General features: G+C 45.1%; 2 protein-coding genes across 4 annotated transcripts in view; one reads left to right on the forward strand and one right to left on the reverse strand.

Annotated features, from left to right (window-relative positions):
- SF3B2 (splicing factor 3b subunit 2) overlaps positions 1-11007 on the reverse strand; it is a 24412-nt gene extending 13405 nt beyond the window's left edge. Inside the window, exons 1-11 of the mRNA XM_078610163.1 lie at positions 10862-11007; positions 10081-10127; positions 9529-9606; positions 8933-8995; positions 7373-7657; positions 6533-6589; positions 6098-6158; positions 5018-5127; positions 2999-3500; positions 1040-1188; positions 421-636 (exon numbers count right to left, since the gene is read on the reverse strand). Of these exons, the coding sequence (XP_078466289.1) occupies positions 421-636; positions 1040-1188; positions 2999-3500; positions 5018-5127; positions 6098-6158; positions 6533-6589; positions 7373-7657; positions 8933-8995; positions 9529-9606; positions 10081-10127; positions 10862-10964 (1671 nt within the window). The 5' untranslated portion in view covers positions 10965-11007. The remainder of the gene's footprint in view (positions 1-420; positions 637-1039; positions 1189-2998; positions 3501-5017; positions 5128-6097; positions 6159-6532; positions 6590-7372; positions 7658-8932; positions 8996-9528; positions 9607-10080; positions 10128-10861) is intronic.
- Positions 11008-11431: 424 nt separating this feature from the next.
- MRPL11 (mitochondrial ribosomal protein L11) overlaps positions 11432-23782 on the forward strand; it is a 100168-nt gene continuing 87817 nt past the window's right edge. Inside the window, exons 1-2 of one of the 3 annotated variants that reach the window (XM_078610172.1) lie at positions 11432-11645; positions 15572-15715. In XM_078610172.1, the coding sequence (XP_078466298.1) occupies positions 15584-15715 (132 nt within the window). In that variant the 5' untranslated portion in view covers positions 11432-11645; positions 15572-15583. The remainder of the gene's footprint in view (positions 11646-15571; positions 15716-23782) is intronic. The other 2 variants (XM_078610171.1, XM_078610173.1) reach the window with 2 other exon arrangements.

Raw genomic sequence — 23782 nt, forward strand, 5'->3', positions numbered from 1 at the left:
ATCATGTACGTTAAAAAATCTACGGCCCCTTGTCAGTCCGTTTCTGAAGGCCTCAATACCGTATCGGTCATGGGGCTTGTTTGACCATACTTTACCACGTTGATCAGTGGTTGTTATTTTTGAAGGCGATTATCGAACAAGTTAATCAACAAACTTCAAAACTGTATTTCAAATAACTCTTCAAAAGATAGGTCTCACCACTGGCAGAGGTGGTTAATTATCTAAATGACATGTACATATGAATAAAATGTGTAATTCATACACGTATGACACACCTCAACGGAATTGGTAATTGGATCCAAATCACATGTGGCGCGGTTAATCGGTAAATTATATCTACATTGCCTTGCTCTCGTTGCAAATTTAATGATACTTTATCCACAGCTGTGGGCCCCGCCACTCATGCGAGGAATCGCCCACCTTGAAGGCCTGGAAGATCTTGCGGAAGTGGATGTAGTTGGGGTCGTAGATTTCGGGATCCTCTGTGATGTACTCCACCTCTACTTCACCGCCAGAGTCCTCCCCGTCCCCGGCGCCGTCCTTCTTGCTCGTGCTGACCGCAGGCACCCCGTCCGGCCGCTGCTGCTGCCGATTCTTCTTGCGCTTCTTCTTGTTCTTGCGTCGACGATTCTTCGACTGGCACGGCACAGGGGCGGTTTTGCTGGTTAGATCGGTCGGTTACCGAGCGACTGAAATATAAACGCACACACTGCAGGGGCCTCTTGCCACGACAGAAGTGATGGAGGTGTTTGCTCAACTGTGGGCCTGCCGAAGGTACGTGAAAATCCTATTCGACCGTCAGCAAGCAAAAGGTTGCCCGCCCCAGAATTAGTCAATTTGGACGTAAAACCACCCTTCATGCGTGACGACAAACGGACAATGTACATTAGCCCCATCTTAATGTACATTAGCCCCATCTTATTAAAAATACAGCATGCTAGGAATCTGTGAGCCATAAGGAGGCTCCCTTAATGGAGCATCTTGTCACCCTTGTTGTCTCTCCACAATGACGAGTGGGGGTGGCGAGTCCGCCACTCACCTCTTTCTTGGACTCGGGCCCAGTGGTAGCGGCCGGGGTGAGGTTCTCCTCGTTCTCATCCTCATCCTCGTCACCCTCGGCATCGGCCTTCTCCTTCTCCATGATACTCGTCCTTGCAGATGACTCGTTCCAGTTCTCCCACTCGTCCTCTGAAAGGAAGGAGGGTGGAGGCAATGGTGGCGGGGTGAGGATGCGGTGTTGGTCATAACAGAGGTGCTCAAATGCAGTTGCTACCAAGCCACGGGAATTTAACATCACCTATTTCGCACATAATCAAACTTATCTCATCGGATCTCAGCAGCTAAGCAGGTTTGAGTCTGAATAGTGCTTGGATGGATTAGACATGAAAAAAACTGGTTTTACAGGTACGAGTAGAGCTATTTTGGTGAAATATGGTCAAATAAACCCAGAAACAATCACACAGTGTGAGAGGGGGCCCTAATCCAGTGGGCAACTGACAAGTGCAGTCCATGCAATATGCACGGAGATCAGAAGGCCTGTAGCCCACAGTCGACAAGAACAATGCTACAATGCCTTTGTTACCAGGTCATGGGCTTTCCATCAATTGTAACACACCGAGATGTAATACAACCTGACACAACATAACACATGGTGACAAAATGCAATAGTGTCATAAAGACTGATAAGTTACGCCATAATGCTAAGTAATGCAGGTTGATACATCATGGGACCTCCTTTGCCAGGACCAAAATATGATAATAGGTTTTTTTCCCCCTTTTATCTGGCAACAAAACAGGTGTTAAGATGTTAAAACACCAAACTGAATCCTTTTACAAGGAATCATGTCAACATTAACCACAATGCTTGTGGTCAGAATGCAAACAAAAAACACTGATAATCTTCTTGGTTCTTTCGGTAAAGTCACGTACAATTCTCACAATTTAATTTTATTATGTTGTATTTTTATTATTTTATTATTTCCCTTCTACGTGACTTTACCGAAAAAACCAAGAAAATGAATCCATGCAGTCATGAAAGCTTTAAAACACTCTGATAATATATGCATTGCCAGATAAAAGGGGAAAAACCTCTTATCATAGGTTAATACATGACAAACAGAATACTCTAAACAATGTAATGTATACAGCGTATGCAACAGAAAACAGTGAAATAGACACGATACAAAGGGATACAAATGACGGAAGTAACAAAAATCACCCCCCCCACCATTGCAATAAATCATCACAATTTTGGGTCGATGCACAGATTCAATTTTTAGTCTTGAAAAAAAACCTAAACTCCAGCGAATCTATAACACCTTTGGTGCTGTAAACATATACAAATTGGAATTGATTCCTATAAGCATGACTTGAAATACGCAGTATTTTGTGAGTGCAATAGATTTTATCCCATGGGCTTGCGATGGGGGAGGCCTTTACCCAGCAGTAGATTGATTGTGGATGATGATGACGATGATGAGAATCGATTTTAAAAGATGATTCATTATATCCTCAATAAAAATGCACGAGTGTAAAATATGCAATGCAAAGCAGTATTTAGATACGTAAAGAAACAGCCATTAGTTTGTGGAGATTTTCTCCACAAACTAATGGCTAAGTATCAACAGAAAAGGGCGAACGTGTAAGTTATCAGGGCAAGGCGTTACTGACAATGGTATTGGTAGAACAATGAAGTAGGACTTGGGCAGGACGAAATCAGAAGATGAGATTTTTTGCCAGTGGCGAAGGCGAACGTAGGAATGTCAGCAAAAGGAGAGAACGCAACGGAGAATACGCCCACTATGGAGATGGAATGATAACATCAGCTTGTGCGGGCACTAGATGGATTTCTACATCGCAGGACTACGATACATTGCGACGGCTTGGAGAAGCCTTCATCCAGAAGTGGATTAACTATGGCTGAAAATGATGATGAATCAGCATGGGCAAACTCCTAGGCCGCTACGGCCCTCGCAGAAGTGTGTGTGTGCGAGCGTACCCGTGGTGGGGTCGGCCATCTTCGCCATCTCCTCCTGTCGCAACTCCTTGTACTGCAGCACCCGCTCCAGCGCGTGCGGGATGCGGGGCTCCCCACGCCCTCCGCCCCCCGCCATTCCACTCCCCGGTGCGTTCCCTCCTGGTCCCCCAATGCCTCCATTCTCATCGCCAGGCCCGCCTGGACCACCAGGACCGCCATGCCCACCAGGACCACCATGCCCACCCGGACCGCCATGCCCACCAGGAATGCCAGGACCGCCATGTCCACCAGGACCTCCATGCCCACCAGGACCTCCATGCCCACCAGGACCGCCATGCCCACCAGGCCCACTGGGACCATGAGACCATGGCTGCTGTTGGTGCTGTTGGTGCTGTTGATGCTGTTGATGCTGTTGATGGTGTTGTTGATGCTGTTGATGGTGTTGTTGGTGCTGTTGGTGCTGTTGGTGTTGTTGGTGCTGTTGGTGCTGTTGGTGCTGTTGGTGCTGTTGATGTTGGTGGTGCTGCAGGAAACAGAGGAAAAAGAATAATCAGCACAAATAAAACCCCAAGATACAGTGATTAAACTGGGTTCTCAAGTGTGGCAAGTTAATGATCATAGCCCAGTCACCACTGACTGCACAAAAAAGACCATCAAGTAACCTTAATTTGGTTTAACACCAGCTCTGAGAATTAAAATATTGAGTCCACGAGCCCAGACAATTCCTCTTGTCGTTATCGCCTGAGCGAGGGAATCTTTAGCAGTTCCAATGTCTTTATGTGGCTAATAACAATGAATTATGTTATAACCATTTTAATGATCGAGTGGAATAGATGCAACTATATTTTTGCAACCTCGAGCCCTAAGACTAGTTTGACTCAATGTGACAAATATTTCTCAGTACTCAGTGGCAGAGCTGGTAGGTAAGTGCTGCCCCTCCATTGTAGACTAGTTTGAGTTGAAGTAGCTCTGTGATCACTGCTTTTGTGGGTCATTCTCTAACACAAAGGGTTGCACTTAATTTCAAGCGTTTTGAATGGATACATGTGTCGCGAGTCATTTCAGAGACACTATTTAGGAGGCAACAACGTTTATTCTACACTTCTGCAACACCGTTACACATGGGACTAAATACACCTATCTCTCTCGCATACTGGATAACTATCATATAATCGGGTCAGAGTAGCCAACATGCTGTCTGACCCACGATGTTGAAGACGGAGATGAAGACGTAGCACTTGGGGGTTCCACTTCACCTGCGACAGCCCCGATATTCGATCGGAGCTTCCCTTTTATCGTTCTCGGCGCGGCCTGGCTCCACCCTTGGCCGCGCCTACCTCTGGAATATTCCCTAAGGTTCCAGGCTACCTTACACCTGTTCCCTCTCTGGCTCCGCCCATAACCAAGCCCCCTTTGGGAACTCTCGAGACGTTTCCCAGCTACTCTTCCCATGTCTCCTCGTTCACCTTTGGCCCACGTTCCTCACCCCGGCCCATCACGTGCTTAACCCGGTGCCATGGTGACTCGTCCTTACATGCCCCCTACCGCCAGCTGCCCCCACCACACTCCCCCAGTGACCGACTCCGTGGCAATTACCTGCGGCGCTGGCGGAGGCTGCTATCCCCTACTCTGTCGGTAGGACTTATCTGGCTCTCTTCTACGAGCAACGAATACCATGCCCCTAGTGACCTACTGTATGGTACTGCACGGTGTGTTAGCCTCTGCGCCCATTTCTTTGACACTTTGCGCCGTAGTGATCCATTTAACATCACTACACGTTTACATTTATTTTCAAATCATAATTTGCTCCTACACCATCTGCTCTCTCTAATCTGCAGCCTCCTACAACTTCCAAAAAACAATTATCCTGTCTTCCGTGTCCCCACAATGGGCACGTCACCCCTATTTACATGGGGGAGGGGGTCTTAAGAACCGATCATGTAGACGATTTATAAATACAAATTTCAATGTATGATGGTGACAATGGGAGTATGATGTGCAGCTCAGTGGGAGGCGCGAGGCACTGTCGCCAGTCGTTACCATGCGGTCTTCACCCGGTGGCGGCGGCAGGAGACCCATGCGGGATCCTGGCATGGGCCCCAGGCTCGGTCGCGACATGAGAGGCATGATGGGCATGGTGGGCACAGGTCCTGCGAGCGCAAAACAGCAGAGGCCTCAATAATCACCACACGGCAAAATGCATCACAAAGACGCGCATTGTGAAGACGACACACTCTTGCCAGCATGTGCACCACTGCACACACAGCGGCAGCTGACTCGTCATCACACGGACGAGTGATTTTAATGCTTTCCAACAAAGACTGAATGCATCTATGCATTATTGCAGTCCATTCATCCGTGTGAAAGCTGACCAAATTAATGAAAGGGTTGAATGATAGAAATCAGTCAAAAAACAATTTGCAAGTATGCAAACATGTTTTGCTCCGACAGTTAAACATCGGATTCGATACTGCTAAATGAAATGCTATCAAAAATAAAATCTTGTTCTAAACTTGATTTCATTGCAGTTGTTTAACAAAACCTTAACAAAGCTGGTGCAGGGATATTATGCGAGATGACAATATACTTGAGTAGAGCAATGCAAGGTAAGGAAATACAAAAAAAATACAAAACAGGACCCTCCCTATACAATTTTGAGTCTTAGCAAGTGTTTCCTGGGTAAGTAAAAAGATTACAGTCATATCTCGATATACGACAGCTTTGGAATACACCATGGGGACCTCATTTGCCAGTAAAAATATGATAATTGGTTTTTTACCCTTCTATCTGCGAATCACAAGTCTTTCTACATGGTCAGTGCGCAGAAGTATGGGGGAGGCCAATTCCTGCCCTCTCCTGTCAGTGGGAGTAGAGATGGGGCAGTCTCCCAGGGAAGATTGTCTGGCTCAGTGGACAACGGAGCAATAGACCCATCACTTACAACCATCGCGGCTGGCAAGGCCTGCCAAAATCTCACACGCAACTCGACATATGTATGGAGAGAGAATAAGAGGACCACTTTAATCAATTAACTGTAAAGTGGTTACGTAATACCGTTTTAGCGTTGATTTTTAAGCACCAAATTTGCTGTTTATTTCTTTAGTGGCATGAACAACTTACCGCGTGGCCCCAGGTTCTGCCTCATCTTGTTGTGCATCTCTTGTTCCATCATATGGGCTGCCTGTTTTCCACAAACACAAAACACACACGCAACTTGCAAGTAGGCACCGACAACCAACGGACGCCGCCTAAATATCATTGCTTTCTATTATCTGAACTTATTCTGAGTTTCGTTGGACTGCGACACCTCATCACTCGACGTGTTTTTTCTTTAACTTGTCGATATAAGAATGGACATAATAACTTACAATTAGTTTTAAAGTATCTATTGTGGCTTTCAAATGTACTAGAAAGAGACGTGGCTTATACCGACCAACCAGTACTATACTGAAAGTGTTGACTAAGTGAGGCTTTTCTGAGTAAATACCTATAATTCCCAATTAAACTGTATCATGCAATTATAGCTTAAGATTTCCTTCAGACTTCAAGACTTACGCGTTTTTGTTGCTGAAGAAGAACCATCTCCTGGTTTTTCATTTTTGCCTCGCGTTCCTAAGGGAAAAAAAACATCCTTGTCTTTGAAAACTCAGCCAACACGTCGCACACACACTACAATAATGCACTTAAGAATACAATTTCAAGACAGGGCAGTGTGTGAGTGGCCAGCACCCTTGCCTCAGGCCTATGTGTACAGGTTATGATCCAACATCAGCCGAATTCTGCACCTTAGAACAAGTGCGGAAAAATCATGCCTACGTGTTACTTATACAACACTTTTCAATAGTCGTTGTCATCAGAAGTATTGAATAAGTAAAATGGAAACTGACGACTGGTGACTGCAAAAGTGAAATGCATTTGTATGTTTGCAGAGTTTTTACACTTATTCTTTGGTTCTTTCGGTAAAGTCATGCAGATAGAAAAATAATGACGTGAATAATAGTTGTTTGTCTCCTAGTTTTGGGCAACCCTTTGATCAATTTGGGTGGTTTCAAATTGAAGTCCCTCGTTGCAAAAAAGTGATACCTGTACTTATTTTGTTAATATTCGATCTTTAGAACAATTATAGCGCCCCCTTGTTAAAGACGGAGACAGTCAATGCAAAAACGCTTTAAATCTTGTTTGGAAAGATTTTATCAATGGCAGCAAGCCCAAAGATGGCCAACGAACAGGGACGATGACAGTGAACAGCCGATGGACCTCCACACGACCATCATCTCTCCCTTAATCACAGTGGTCATGGGAGTGGCACTGGTGTCTCGGCTGCCAACTCTCTCCACCGTTGGCTGTCCTGCACAGCCTCTGTTGGGTGCTAAACCAGTTCATCTGTCACCTTACCTGCTGCATAAGCATGGCGGCCTGCTGCTGAGCCAGCTTCAACTTGTCATCTTCCGACAGCTGGGAGGTATTGACGTTTTGCATGGAGCCCGGCAGAGCCATGCCCGAGGGTGGCATGGGAGGACGGGGAATTCCCGACTGGGGCATGGTTGACGGGGGCATTCCAGAGTGGGGCATCGTCGATGGGGTCATCGTGGAAGAAGGCATCCCAGACGGACCCATTACATTTTGGGGCACCCCGGAAGATGACATTGGGATCTGCCCACCCTTTGCCAGCACGTTAACCTGCGCACACAGGTACAGAACACATGAGCATCATCATTATTGTTGCTATAACACAAGCATCTCTACTACAGTGCCAGGATTTACTGGGTTTCAATAAAAAAGTATAAAGAACTAAAAATTGCTCAAGTAAAAATCTCCCTATTTTTATTCGAATAAGTTGAGTAACATATAGTTTTACAAAGTAGAATTGCTTGTCTTCAACAGCAAGGACTGGCATTGTGTGCTGCGATTAATGCATTGACTTTACAATAGCATACTGATCACTCCCATCAATAATTTAATAGAAAGCATCGTGTGCAGTAAATAATTTATTTTGAGAAAATAAAAAGAGTGCGTACATTTTTATCATGTTCATAAATATGTTTCAGTTATGTAAACATGTTAAGCCATCTTAGCAATCTTCCAAACGCCTTTTACATTTATATATATGAACCTTATGGCGGGACCCCGGGGTCCCATAAGCCCACGGCTCTCGCATAAACATAATATTATAATGTAAACTAAAACTTTGCTCTATTTCACCAATGGGTTTGAAGGATGGTGGCCTTTAAAACTGAAAATTACTTACCTGCAGTACCTCTATTTAAATACACTATCAAATTTTGTTTTACACCCCTCTGTCAATCATTGTTTCTAAGCGTAGATTTGTTAATACACTTTGTAAACAGTACATAAATTAGTACGAGTTTTAAATATGCTGTTCATATTGTAACAAGCTTTAATACCAATATTACTCTACAGAGTAGTGGGTCGCTGCTCCTCTTATCCGCATCGATACGAGCGGTATGTGTGGACTATGGCTTAACCGCAAAAAAAAACCTATCTGCACAGATGCATACGGACAAGAGAAGTATTATGAAATAGGAGGAATTAACGGTGCAACGAATCTCATCTGTTAAATTATCTGCAGGTAATAAGATTGTCATCGATTGATCCTGGCTGCTGACATTAGTAGGTCACAGATAATAATGAAGATAAGAGAGCAGTTTCACTGTATTATGCACACCGTTACGACAAATAACGGACTTTAGTCGTGTAAGCAGTTTGAGCAGCTTTGGAGAAGACTTATGATCCTGCCCATACCCGAACATGGAGTGCATTCGCTTGTTCAGCTCTTCTGCGCATTCGTCCTCGCTGCGCTTGCACATGACAACAGAATGATCCGTGCTAGGTGGGTCGTCGCGGTGTTTATGTGCATGGTGGGAAGGAGTCGCCAAAAATAAATTAATTACGATTTTTACTTCCGTAGCATGTGAGAAGCAAGCGTGAACTTACCAGCGTTTCAGTGAGAATCTTAGCTGCTCGCTCCTGAACCTGTTGCATGGTGGCTTGTGCCATCTGTGGCAAAACACAGAAAGAGACACCAACATTTTGCATGGCAAGTTCTGTCAACAAGAAATTATAAAGACGTACAGCAAAAAAAAATTAGGGAGTGATGGGACCAATGATATTTAAATCCCAGACAATAATGCTGCAGAAGCTGGATATATGCACACTTCTTTTGAGATTATATCTCAAGTTTGCTTATATCGCAAGTGTGCTTGTATCTGAAGGAGCCTTTTGCCTTCCCCCACCATTCTTATTCTGTAATGTGGTTGGCTACGTACCTCCGATTAGTGCGGTTCCCTACGTACGGTGTGAAAGGAGTTCAACATACATACATTATCGTCATGTAAGCACGTGTTGTATATATCAGAATTGTGTTCTTATAGGGGTGTGTTAATATTCAGCTTGTCCTGCATTGACACCAGACCACATCGGTCGTTCTAGTTTTTTAGTGAACTTAGTGGAAACTCAGACACGATGTACACAACGAATGATAACTGTGCACGTGGAGACGAATCAAAGGCGACATGTCGCTGGGTACTTACCATTTGTTCTGCTGGGGTCCCAGAGTCCGCTTTTCCCATCTCAGTCATTCCAGGAGCTCGTGCAAGGATGGCTCCAGTCTGCACAAAGCAAAGGTGAAATTATTCACACATTGCATAATGCTTGACCACGGGAACAAAATATCTATACAGTTTGAAGCAGTGTTTTTTTAATTTGTGGCATTAGGACATTAACATCCATGATGAGAAACACAATCACTCAATACAGCAAGCAAAGGTGTACATTCAGAGGTAAGCACAACTTATTTGTGTCTATACTGCTGGATGAAGTGAGACGAGTGGTAACATTCTGAAGAGATGACCACTACTATACAAAAAGAATTGGCAACAGCCAACATTTAACAGTTTACAGCATTAACTCATCTGCACCATGAAACAGACACTCAACAAAGATGCAAATTAAGACACAAATTGGTTTGTGATGGTGTTAATGTGCACTTAAGACGAATAACCAAAATCCTGTAGTAGCATGTGGTCAATTATAATGTATACACGTATATAATATTCAAATGTATAATCATGGATATTTATTACCTTCTTGCAGTAGGTCTGTAAGCGCAGTACAAGTTCATGTTTCTGTCCTGTAATCAAATAAATCAAACGCAGAGCCACTGTCATAGACGCTGAAACTCAACACAAACAGCAGTTATAAAGGAATGAGTTTTCAATCTAGATGATTTAAAAGTGCATAACTCCATTCGCTTCCTAATATCGGAAGAGCGTTCTAGACGGTCGCAGAAGCGCGAGATACACAGCCCAGAGTAAACACAACAGTAGGAACGTCGAATGTTAGAACGTAATCCAATCTATAACGGTAACGCTAGCATGCTATTAACGTATTAAAAACAAGGTAGTTTAAAAACAAATCAATGGATGCGACGTTAACGTCAACAACAGCGCAAACCCATATTCTTAGGGTTTTTTTTTTCGGTAAAGTCACGTAGGTAAAAAAATTAAAATTAATAAAAGTAAAATAAAATAAAAATCACGACGTTTCGGAGGCAACACAAGCTTCCGTCTTCAGGTGGAACCGTCACAGCCCGACAGCTGTATCAAGTAAATGAGAGATTACAGGAGATACCACTCCGTATATATAATAAAAAAAAACCTAAGAATATGAATCCTTGCAGTCACGAAAGCTTCAAATCTAGCGCAAACCCAGTCCACGACGCCAACACACTTAGGCCTCGCCTAACACCCGAGGCCTTGCGCGTGCACTCCCGCGAGACCGCGGTGGAGGGCGGCGGGGAAGAGAGAGGGGAGGGGGGGGGGCGAACCCCTCGAACGACGCAGCTCCCTGTGTTGCATCGCTCACCGAGCGCCGGCTGCCCGAGCTCCATGAGCTTCGAGTGAAGCTCCGGCATCGTCCAGCTGCTGAAAGCGCTGATTTCCGCGCCCTGCTGCTGCGCGTCCGCCATGACGCCGTCTCGCGGCCACCGGAAATCGCGATGGGGGATAGAGGGGGGTGGGTAAAGAAAGCCCTCCTCCTCAATTCTTTCGGATAATTTATAAAATTACATTTTAATGCTTGGTGCGTTTACACGTTATTGTGGCAGTAATGTAAAGTGTAAATGTGTTTTTTAACATTTGTCGCATTCGTTTTGTTGCACGTGAATGAATGCGACTTCCGGAACCTGGGGGTCAACATGGGAGGTCGCGCGCCCACGTGACGCGACTTGAACCGCCAAAGCCGCCGAGTCGCGGCCGCCGGAAATTGGGGAGCCCCATTTTCATGTGTAATTTAAATAATATCTAAATTCTCAGTATAATTATTCACCTCGATATACTAATGTATTTAATTCAAATACCCGTAATTCTTTTACATTAAAACGCAGCGGTTTTAGTATTTCACAAAAAAAATCGCCGGAAGTTGTGTCGGTCGCGAGGTCGCGCGCCCACGTGAGGCGCCGTGACCCAATATGGCGGCGCCCAGGCGGTGCGTGATCGTGCAGTGGCGCTGAGCGGCGGAGTGGCGAGAATTTGCGACGACCTATTAACACGAGGCGAGGTGAAGCATTGTATTAGCATTAGCGGTAACAGCCCCCCTTTTGCAGGGGCGTAACTGGTGGACCTCCTGACGTGTCGCTACCGTTTCGCCGGTACGAATGTTGGTGTTGTTATACAACTGTCAAGGTGGAATGACTTTCGCAGGTTAGGCTTGCTCCTCGTAGAGCCATGCGTTAATTCGTCTTTGATTGGAAATAATATTGTACATTATGGATCGGTTCATTCAAAATTCTTTTTTTACAGATGTAAGGGTGTTTGCTTGTGCCCCCTGAAAAGCAGTTGATTTTCGCGGCAAATTAACGCATTGGATAAGTTGTTGGTGTTTCGCCGTTGAGGCGACGTTCGGACAGCTTGATAAACGAGTTTCTGTCAAGGTGTGCAGCGTAGACCAGGGATACGTGGCAAACTTTCATTGCGGTTTAGAATAAACGCCACCAATGGGTGCGTCAATATTGAACTCGCCAAATAGGCATTGTCTCATTCATCAGTCCATCTCTTCTCGAGTACGTGCCGCGCTCGTTTAGCCCCATCTATCCGGCCGCACGGAAGCTGCTTGTGCATGGGGTGGCTGGGCATGCGGACTCCATGACCCGGTAACCGCAGCCTCGCTTTCCAGAGGAGCTCACTGATGTGACTGTCCAGATCTTTCAAAGATCTGTGAGCTCCTCCAGCATTGAGCTATCCTGATTGTTCCGATTGACTTGATGTGCATTAATTATTGACGTGGTGACAGCCCGTTGCGATTAATTACTTCGTTTGTAAAAGGGGGACTGCTTGGAATGTTTTAAAAGTGGCGGTCTCTGCTCACGCTTCTGTATATTGTCAAGATCATACTTCTGAGATTGCCAATTCAAATGTTATAATGGCCATGTTTATTGCTCTTTTCAATGGACCCGTATGAATGGATGTCACATTGCGGCAACGTAAACCGTTGTGGAATTAACAAAAACATGTAAACAAGAATGTGGCATGACGCCCATTGATAGTGGCCACCAGAGGGCATCTAACATCCACGTTTTTTTTGGAGGGATGTTGAAATTGAAAAATACATGTATAAATGTCGCGATATATTCTATTTAATTGTAAATTAACCCGTGTATAACTCACTATGAATCGCCTTTCCGAATTAATGTATTTATTAACGCTCTGAGCAAGGTGTTTTCTTAAATATTATAATTCCACTTTTGGTTGAATATAGAATTTCGATCATAGAGACAGCAGAAATAGTCTGGAATAAACCGGTTTAACGGAGCGATTTAAAAATAGACACTCACGTACCGTTTGTAATTTTTGAAATATTTTGTTGGTAAATGGTAACACCTTAGTTTAATATGATAGGCATTTTAAGAAAATGGGGAAAAAAATTTGTTTTTGAGTAGTTATGATATAGTGTGCAATTAAATCGCTTTTCATTTGAGGACATTTGAATTTAAAACGTAGATGTGAAGAAATTCAGGATTATATACATAAATTGAGGAGTTGAACAATTACAAAACACCATTTTGGCTCTCTCCATTGATGATAATACTATGGTGATAATGATTATGGTGATGCAAAAGCACACAGTCAATTGCATACAGAAATGCCCAATGCATGATGTCAGCATTCACAATGCCACACAAAAGCGGGAAGGTTGTTATATTTGATTAAACCCAGTCGTGCCTCAATCGTACTCTACATACAGATTCAAGCACGTACAAATGTGCATGCAAGCAGTGTGGTAATTACATGCACGAGCGGTAGGAATCCGTTATGAAGCAGCCTACGTCTAATTAGTCGATTCCTTATAATTACTTCACTGAAGTACAGTTGCATTTTCATGATTTACATAATTGGCTTCATTGCAGCGCTTTAGTAATTGTTTTTAGAAAATTACCCATAAGTCTGTTGTCCTTGAACTGGTTTGTGAAATAATTGAAATTCATTCCAACGTTGACAATGCAACAGGGAATAAATGTGGAGTATGTATTCACGTGTAAATAGATTGGATTTTAAATTGTTTATAACACGTTGGCAGACGAAGTAAATATAAAAACTCATGGACAACATTCAATGGCTAAAGTATCAAAAATGTTTAAGAATGTGTCCTGACCTTTTGAAAAGTTGCATATATGAGCAATACATTTCTTAAATATATTTTCCACTCTTTGCTGCTAACTGCTATCATCAGAATAACACGAAATTCAGAGCGAAGCAGAGCAAACTCCGTTAACTTTGCACCGATATTGATATCCCAAAGAATGCTATATTTAATATCCAGAGAAAGAGAAAACGAATAAGTTAATTATTTTTCACAGGTAGGAGCTCAGTGTTGACATAGCAAAGTGCTTTCATAATACACTTTACAGCAGGTCCCTGCAATATAATTAACAGAATGATCACACTCCCTGCACATATCCCCCGAAAAATGGGTTGTAAGTGTGATTGGTGCTCCAAAGATTGTGCCACATGTCGATCTTGGGACGAGCGCTCTTTCTCACAAGCATCAGCCTCGTTGGCAAATGCTCATTCACACCAACGCTAATGCGGCAATTTATCTTATACTCTTGCGCCATCATGTTGGCGGGGGAGAAAACGCGCAGTGTGAAGCTTTGTGCATTCACGTTGCCGCAGCGCAGTTTTCATTATGGCAACAAAAATAACCCAATAGAAAGTTTGGTGATGTTCGTAATGGCTTAATTGAAAGGAAATTAGGATGCTATAATTAACGTAGTTAGCTTTGTTTCAGAGCTGCTCTGCAGGGGTTGGGGTGTGTGCTGGTTTACAAGGGATATTGCGTTCGATTTCCTCAAAGTGCCCCTGAAGGCTGATAGATTATACATAATTTTCTTTCGGAGATTACGCAAAGCCCCTTAACTGCATAATTGTTTTATATTATCATATAATGATTTTAAAAGGCCACTCTTTCTTTTACTTGTCGAGGTTTGCATCAGCTTGCTTGTCAACTCATTGTAAAAAAATAATTCCAGCTGTCATGTTAATAGACAAAGTGTGTTGGGCTTGGTGTGGCTGTGAATGTCAAATGTCTCCTTACTCAAGCATACAATGGAACGGCATTCATCTTTGCTGGTTGCCTAAAGTTGGTGATGGAAATTCCATTTTCTCCTGGCGGGGGCCAATGGTTATATAGGAGGACCACTGTTGATTCCTGTACAGAGTGGAACTCATTTTAGTTAAATATTGACTTAAAGCTTTCGTGACTGCAGGAATTCATATTCTTGGGTCTTTCGGTCAAGTCACGTAGATAGGTTTCTTCGAACCTATCTACGTGACTTTACGAAAGAACCAAGAATATAATTTTAGTTACTCTGGAGGCATGATCACGGAGCTCTGCTGTTATTTATATAATTTTAATATTTTTTGGCCACTTGACACCGTGGCTAGAGCACGCATCTCACAATCACAGTTTTGAATAAAGATTACATTTAGGAAGTTTTTGAAAGGGATCTCAGAAGTTGTTCTGTGATATCTTCTTCTGCAGGATGTTACTTTAACATGTCGTAGTTTTTAACTATCTCTCTAGAATTACGAACATTTCCTTGATCTCAAAATGTCAATGAATTTGGTGGAAATGTATTTAATGCCAGGAAAGGGATTGATGAAATTATCATTCTTATACATATATTTGCAGCCCTTTGCTAATCCACTGCTGGATGAAGACCTCCAACACTGTCAATCATGGGGGTTGTTTGACCATGCATACTTCATCATGCTGGTTAGTGCTGGTCAGTAAAGGGCTTAGAGAGTGGTGGGGAGTGCCCAGTACTGATCACTGATATTTGGCATGACTGGGAATCAAATGCAGGTCGCCGGGTTCAACAGTAATCTTCTTCGGCGAATGTGGAATTTTTTAACACTGGCTCACGAGGGCCGGTGGACAAGGCTGCTGATTGTCGCCCGATGCTCGCTTGAGCAGGGAGATGCTCAGACGTCGTTTGTTGCATTTTGGCCACTCGGCGCTCGGTCCTTAGCGAGGTTCTCCTTTCCCAATGGCCTCCTTCCCGCCGCACCCCCACAGGGAACTCCGAGGATGTCGAAGGTGACGAAGATGGGGAAGGCAGCCAAGGCCATGAAGAAGGTGGACCACAATAAGACTATCCGCACAATCATCCGTGCCGGCCAGGCCATTCCTGGGCCACCACTGGGACCAATTCTGGGACAGGTGAGGTGCGGTCGCATAGCAAGCTTGTCCGTTCATGAACGTGAAGTTTCGAGGAATCTCACTAGATCGTTGATACTCACGATCGCCCAGCAAATTTGTTGTGTAGAGGTGTATTTTTGTCTTCTTTTCTCGAATTTCTGATGCGATGCTCACCGCCGTGCTGTTCTGTAGGAAACTGTCACTGAAGCGATAAGCTCTCCCATGCGTTTTCGGGTCGTACTGTGTGTCGTTCGGCACGATGTCTGACGATTTGCTGTACGTGCTGGGAGCTTCTTCAGAACGGAATAGTTCGCGGAATATTCAGTTCCCTGGAGAAGCAGCACAAACGTGAAAAACTACGTAACTTGTGTCTCTCGTCCTATTTACGCTACCAGATCCGGGTCATGTACAGAGGGGGGGCACCGATGTGGTCGCTCATTTAAGTCGAGAGGCGTTCTATTTCAATTCTGATATTGTCACATCCCTTCACAGTGAGCAGTTGTTTGTATGTGTGTATGTTGAGCTTCTTTTGCAACGTACGTAGCCAACCTTGCTAATCGGAGGTCTGGAGAAAGGACAATACGTTTTAAATCGAGATTTCAAAGTGCATAGCTCCAGTGGCTTCCTAATATCGGAAGAGTGTTCCAGACGGCCGTAGAAGCGCACCTGAAGCACGCGATGCAGTGACTATTTTTGTTCAATGTTGCGAGGTTGACCAGAGTTTGCGTGATGGTTTATGCACATTGATGAGATCAGCAAGGTATTGTAGTTAATTTGTTGCAAGCACTTTGAATGTAATAAGTGCAACCTTATGTATTTGTTCAGCAATCAGAAGCCAATACAGCAACCGGAAACCAATGTTATTGAGATAGGTAGAACAACTGTTTGCACAATTTGACAAAATCCAGGTCTACCTGCTGTGAAGTGTCAAGTGATGTTAGATGTTTCCAGTTTTGTCAAAAATTTACAACAACCCAGAAATGAATGTTTTCGTTTACTTCTGCATTTCAGGAACACTGAACGCTAAACTCTCTGACGCCATTGTTTCCCTGATTAATTCATTTGTTGCCTCAACTGATGTGAACGATTGATTGGGTAAATGGTTAACGAGCGTGTGGGTGGCGGAAGTGATGTGAGTGGCAGTAGGTTGGGGGGTGGTGGTGCTAGGAGGGGAGTGCATTGTTGCGTCTGTCAGGCACACGTGATAATGCTGGCAATAGATTGAATGTGAATCATAACATCGGGTAAACCTCTTTGTGTGACCACAATACATGGTTTGCAAATGCTTCGCGGCTGCCTCGGTCTACGTCGATGCAGCCCACATCCATCCTCCTCCCTCATTGTCTGTCCTCGTTTGTCACAGACATTCTTATTTGTCTGCACATCTCCCCAGCTGTCTCTCTTTCTGACCTGTTGTGCCCCTGTATTTATGTGTGTACTTTGAACTTTCGCACCGTACGTAGCCAACCGGGCTAATCGGAGGTGCGGGAAACACTGTGGCCGACACACTGAGTTTATTTGAATATGTTTACGCTTCCCATGAAGGATGAAAGTGATGAAGAATTTTCTCTGTCTGACAGGTGTGGGCGGGGGGGGGGGTGCAGTCGGGAGAGGCCAACCCTTTGAACTTAGCCTCGAGAAAACTGGCCATTTGATCAAAGCAAAATTTGGCGATTCAAATATAGCGCTAAGAAGGGATTTATTTGCCTTGCGTTGACGTCATTACCTGTGACACTGCGAGTACTTCACATAGCGTGTGACGTCATCACGTTGTGTGGCTTTGAACGTAAAGTTATTATCCTTAATTAAATGCTGATGAGAAACGCTTTTTTTAAAGCATTACAGAAGCACGCATAGGTATTATCTTTCTTCCTAGTTTAATATGTATCTTACCTCATGTTAAATTAATTGACCTACGGACCATTAGTTTTATGTTTACCGTTGAAGTATTGTCAGGGAAATGTCACAGTTTTGTCCCATCAGCTGACACGGCCAGTGGTGGTGGCTCTTGCCTCCAGCCTCTGAGGGAATGGGGTCAGCACAAGCTCCGTCTGGGGTTATTAGTCACAGCTGATGCGTTACAGGTGCTTTAATTGATAATTGGAATGCAGAGACCGCGTGTAATGCTCCCGAAGCTGGGCTCCGATCCAGGCCCCTTCCCCTGGGACACGGCATGAACTTAATGCTGCCATCTGCTAGGGAAGCGTTAATGAAGCTATCCTCGTGGCATTCCAATCATTCAACAAAACTACCTGCACGCATTATTGGAAACTAGACAACTAGACGTGGCATCTGTTAACTCACCCCACAGCCTCCTCAACCAGCAGCTACCAGCAGCGACCACGGCCTAAGGACCTCATTTCGCAGGAGCAGAGGTGTGGAACCTACGATAACATGGCTTCCATGCATGGGGCACACGGCTTCATTTTGCACGGCCTGCGACTTTCTTTCAGACAGCCTGCGTTCACGTGAAGCTTCCCGCTCTCGAAACTACCCACGAACAGAATCGTGCATTTAGAATCAACGTGCGTTTGGAGTATTTGGCTGCTATACATTTCCACGTGATAAGCCACTTGGTTGAGCTACCGTTTGTGACCAGGTCGCTTCTGAAAAAGAGCTACATAGCTCAGTGGCCTTTGCCTGGTAAAAACAATTTTTGGTCGTTTAAATAAGTCATAGCAAGCACTTTAGCTGCACTAATTGGGTATGAGAGGGAAATACTTCCAAACTGACAATTATCTGTTTCTAACTTTAGCGCATGCTGACGCTTTGGTTACTGTGAGAGCCACGCACGTTATTTTACGCGATAGTCGGTAACGCTGAGGTTCGCGTTCACGCAGGGCCCATACACCGCCTAAACCTCCCAAACTCCAGTCCTTGACCCGCCACAATCATCTTTTTCACATTTGCCGGTCTTCAAAGTTATAATACGTATTTAGGTAGTTACACACTGCATTGCTAAATAATAGCCGCGCATGAATGCATAGAGAGTTCTGATTCAAATTAAGAGTGCTGTACATTACACGGGAAACACAAGTACATAAATACACACACAAGATATCCATCTTAATTTGAATCTGCGCTCTCTCCGCTACGTCATTTGCAGTACGATTAGCAATCATCATGCACGTGCAGCGTGTAACAACTTAATTAGTATTTGAACGGAGAGGAAGGGTGAGCTTGGGAAGGGGGTGGCAGACAGGGGAGAGAAGCAAATGACCGGAGTATTCCTGCCCAAGGCGGCATCGCCATGATCCATGGCTCCCAGACAGCGCGTGGTATTTAAGTCACGCCACGAAGTGCAATCGGGAAGGCGGGGAGAGTGGATGAGCGACAGGAATACTCGCCCCTCGGAAACGAGGCAGCGCTACTTTACCGTGAAAAATTACAGAACGTGGTGGAGGAAAAGCGAGAATAAGTACGGCGAGTAAATAATAAAAAGCGACGGACCAAATCGCAGAATGCGCAGCAACAGAAATGCACAGTGAAAAATTGCGCTGGGGAAGAAAACAAAATAAAACCGATCTCGCCCTTAAAATTTTAAGTCGCGATCCGCACCCCCATAAATTGTGCTCGTTGCAACGGGTAACAGGCATTGAGAAGATGTCACGTAACAGTAAGAATAATAATAAGCCAGTGCTTAATAAAGCGCTCGGCTCTTCAGACTGCCTGCTCAGAGTCATAAGCATGACTCTAAGCCGCGGCGTCGCCAGATAATATATGAGCCACCGCAGGCTTTGCCAACGAAGGACGGGGGGGGGGTGGAACCGACGGGTATTTTGCAGAGCCGGGGGAGCAAAGCGCCGAGAAGTCATTCTGGCTTGGGGCCCATTCCACTCGCCGTGAAATTCATGACGGCGCCTACGCTCGCTAAATTATGAAGGGCGCTGAAGTTTATTACGAAAGTGGATGCGACGCACTGACATCCGCACGGAGCGATTTGTTTCGTGTTTTGTTCTATTTTTTTTTATGCAAGGCACGGTCTTGTTATTCACGGTGCATTTCGTGTTGCGCACGTGTGCAAAGGGAGAGTGTTTATGTAAATACCGCACTGTATTAGACTCCATTCCCGTGGCATTTTTCAGGGGCCAGCCCCCCCCCTCACCGTTCCCTACTGCACAAAAGTCTGGGATTGTCTTTATAGGAACTGCCAGATTCACTTTGTTAAGCATCACGCAGTGAAAAACAGACCACTTAGCACTACAGCTCGACCACCTGGCTCTACCGCTCGACTATCCGGCACTACTGTTAGACCACCCAGCACCTCCGCTAGACCACCCGGTACTACCCCTAGACGACCCGTGACTACAGCTAGACGACCCTTCACTACGACTAGACCCACCCAGCACTACCACTAGACCACTCAGAAATGCCACTAGATCATCATTCATAATCGTGGAGAAGCACTTACCATACGAGAACAAAGTTAAAATTTTGGTTTCTTGACAGAATCTACAACTGACTACTTAAATCGAATCAATACACTTTCCGATTATCGCCTCAATTTATTGCCAAGTTGAATAAAATATTTACCATCCAATCTTGCACGTTCATTTGCATGATACATTTACAATTTCCACGCACCAGGCTCAAAGCGGGTTTTAAGCCGAGGGATTAATAACATCGACGATACCACCGTCGATGTCACCGCGTCGCACTGGCCACGCACCTCTGCTGAATTTCCCACGGTTTTCGGAGGACAGACGGACGCCCAGTGTATGTCAATTTTTTAATCCTTTATATTAAGTTCGCTTGCTTGCGTGCTTACGACTGTGCAAATCTTTCGGTCGTTTTTTAACCCACTTCCCGTGATCCAATCGAGCTGACATTTTGCACACAGACTCGTTGTGCGTGACAATTTCTTTTCGTTAAAATTTTTTTCCAAAATTTTGCACTTTTTAGGTAAAATTTTTTTATTATATTTAATTACCAATTGCTTAATGGTGGCAGGCAATCATCTGACCCATAGGTAGCAGCCATCTCAAGCCAGAGGACGAGAGGACTCTAGCCACCCATTTCAAAGACCAATGTGGGCTGGGTTGTGGCCCATTGAACACGCATATAAAGGATTTATAGTGAAAAACTTTGTTTTTACGGGTTAATTTTTTACATGTCTGCCGATAAATGTGAGGAAATAAATGCAATTAAAATTAACTAAGCAAGCCATCACAGATTTCGTGCCACCGTTATGGAATCAAGAGGGCCGGTCGGTGTCTCTACTGAACATGTTTTATTCATCTTCTTGGTTCTTTCGGTAAAGTCACGTAGAAGGGAAGTAATAAAATAATGAAAAGTAAACATAATAAATCTTAAATAAGTATTTTTGTTGTGTTTTATTTCTATTATTTTATTATTTCCCTTCTACGTGACTTTACCGAAAGAACCAAGAAGATGAATCCCTGCAGTCACGAAAGCTTTAAATCGAAATCGTTTTATTCCATCGCCAGTGCGACCCACGTGGCAAAATGTGGACCAAAAATGAGTCCATTACCGTTCAAACCAGCCTCCTACTTTATATCCCCCCACCGCCTCCCTCCTCGACTTTTCCTTTTTTGTCCCGACATCAATTTGCCTTTTCTGCGTGGTACTTCCCAGCGCGTGCGTGCTCACAGACAGCTCGATTACGCTCGGAATGATTTAAATTGCCGAGGAAGAGCAGCGACGGACAGAGCCCTGCGGGTGAGAGCTGCCGCTCGCCTGCGTCGGGGAAGTCGAGGACCCGTCTGCTGGCTCACTTGAGCTGCGCGAGTGACTTAGTCCATCACCTTGTGTTAAAGGACGGCGCGCGGAAGTTTACGACGTCAAAGATCTGCTGCCGAATTCACTTCGATTGTCTCTTTTCACCTTTGTTAGGGATTCATCTTTCGTATGCACCTGTAAATAATGTTGGTTGTTAGTCAATCAACCCAAAAAAAATGATTCTCATAGCTGGAATTTATCAAATGATGTGATTTATACTCTAAATATTTCATATGATTGGCTTTTTGTATGCAACCATTGATCAGGTTGTTACCATCAACTCAGCGAAATTCCACATTCTTGTGGCAGGGGCCAGTTCATCAAAGGGCACATTGAACATTCACCTCTTCGGATTTAGCCTCGATAGTGCTCGGCTGGACGATCACCACCACCACGCGCACACCGGGTTTGCATATGTGGCTGCAGGGGTTGTGTTGCGTGGTGGCCAGCAGATGAGCAGTGCAGCAAAACTCTATCGTTATCCGCACCTCCGATGAGCACGGTTGGCTACGTATGGTGCGAAAGAAGTTCAACGTGCATACATACACACATATTTGAATGCTTGCATGGGGGGGGGGGGAATGGGGGGGGGGGGAATGGGGGGGGGGAATGGGGGGGGGGAATGGGGGGGGGGGGAATGGGGGGGGGGGGAATGGGGGGGGGGGAATGGGGGGGGGGGGAATGGGGGGGGGAATGCCCCCCATCCAGAAGTGGCTTGGCAAGAGACCACGAGGGTGAGGATGAGCCGCCGCCCGTGTGCGAGGTGCCGTGACGCCACGCGCAGACACGCGCAGCCCCTCAAGGCGCCGATGCCGCCGCCGCCGAAGCGAATGCACCACACGAGCTATACAAAACATGGGGAGCGACGGACCCGTCTCGTCGGGTTAGCAACTTACATAACGTCAGTGTTTGGTTAATAATACATAAATGCAGGCTCTGTTGGCGTCACGCTAGATTTGTTTTTATTTGTCAATTATACAAGCCTCGGTGTTTTCCCGATTGCCTGGGCGCGTGCGCATGCAGACGTGTCAAGTGACGCAGTGAACACACTCGTTGATTCGCAACAAACATTGGGGGGGGGGGGTCATCATCCCACAGTTCACACAGGCCCCCACCCCCCCACCCACTCCCCATCACCGTTCGCGCTCATGAATGAGGTTTGCCTAAAATTGTATTCTGTTTTTCAAATCTTTTTTGACCACCCTCGCTGTGACATCTGCTGCACTTGTGCGTAGTGTGTGTGTGTGTTTCGGAGACTGAGCGAGGAGCGGTAGTTGTAGTGGTTATTTGGGTCTGGTTCAGTGTGTAAACATCATTACCGAGGAGGCAAAGGCGGCCGAGCGTGGTATTGGTCACCCACCCCTTTGCGTGCCATGCCGGCCTTAATAGGTGCTCGCAAACAGCACTCGCGCTAATAGTCTGTTGAAGGTTATGCGAGGGGGATATTTTTTTTTGTTATATATTATACTTTTACGGTTTGGAGTCTATTAGCCAGCAGTTGGCCCCAAGTCTGGATTCTGGATTACATTCCATGGCTGCCTGCACAGTGAAGGGAAGATAAGGGTTCTCCCCTCTTTTTAGTTATTTATTCACTCGCCCCCCCCCCCCCCCCCGTTGGTATTTTTATTTATTCATTTATCATCTAAGAATTCACACGACTGCAGTGAAATTCCTGGGAGGAACATTTCACATGGAGGCACCATTAATAGCTCAGGACGACACGCGCGCACACACACACACAAACACACACAAACACACACACACACAAACACACACACACAAACAAACACACACAAACACAAACACACACAAACACACACACACAAACACACAACACACACACAAACACACACACACACACAAACACACACAGACACACACACACAAACACACACACACAAACACACACACACAAACACACACACACAAACACACACACATACATACAAACATACACACAAACACACGCACACAAACACACACACACACCCACACAAACACACACACTCAAACACACACACACACAAACACACACACAAACACACACACACACAAACACACACAAACACACGCACGTGGCATGCCGTGACACGCACGTGTACATACATCCAAACAAAGACAAAGATCACCCATATAGCCTTTACCAGACTGTTAGGTCGAGTGCTGTGAAGGCCGGCGCGGTGGACGACGGGGTGGGTGACCAGCACCACACCCGACTGCCTTTGTCTCCCCAGTGGTGATGTTTATACACCAGGGGGGGGGTGGGGGCACTATCATCAATGTTAGCCGTGAGCAGGAATCAAATTCTGGTCGCCTTGTTTATAACCGAGTGCTCTAACCACTGTGGCA

Source organism: Lampetra planeri, chromosome 33, assembly GCF_965212315.1.
Source record: "Lampetra planeri chromosome 33, kcLamPlan1.2.h2, whole genome shotgun sequence".
NCBI lineage: Eukaryota > Metazoa > Chordata > Hyperoartia > Petromyzontiformes > Petromyzontidae > Lampetra > Lampetra planeri.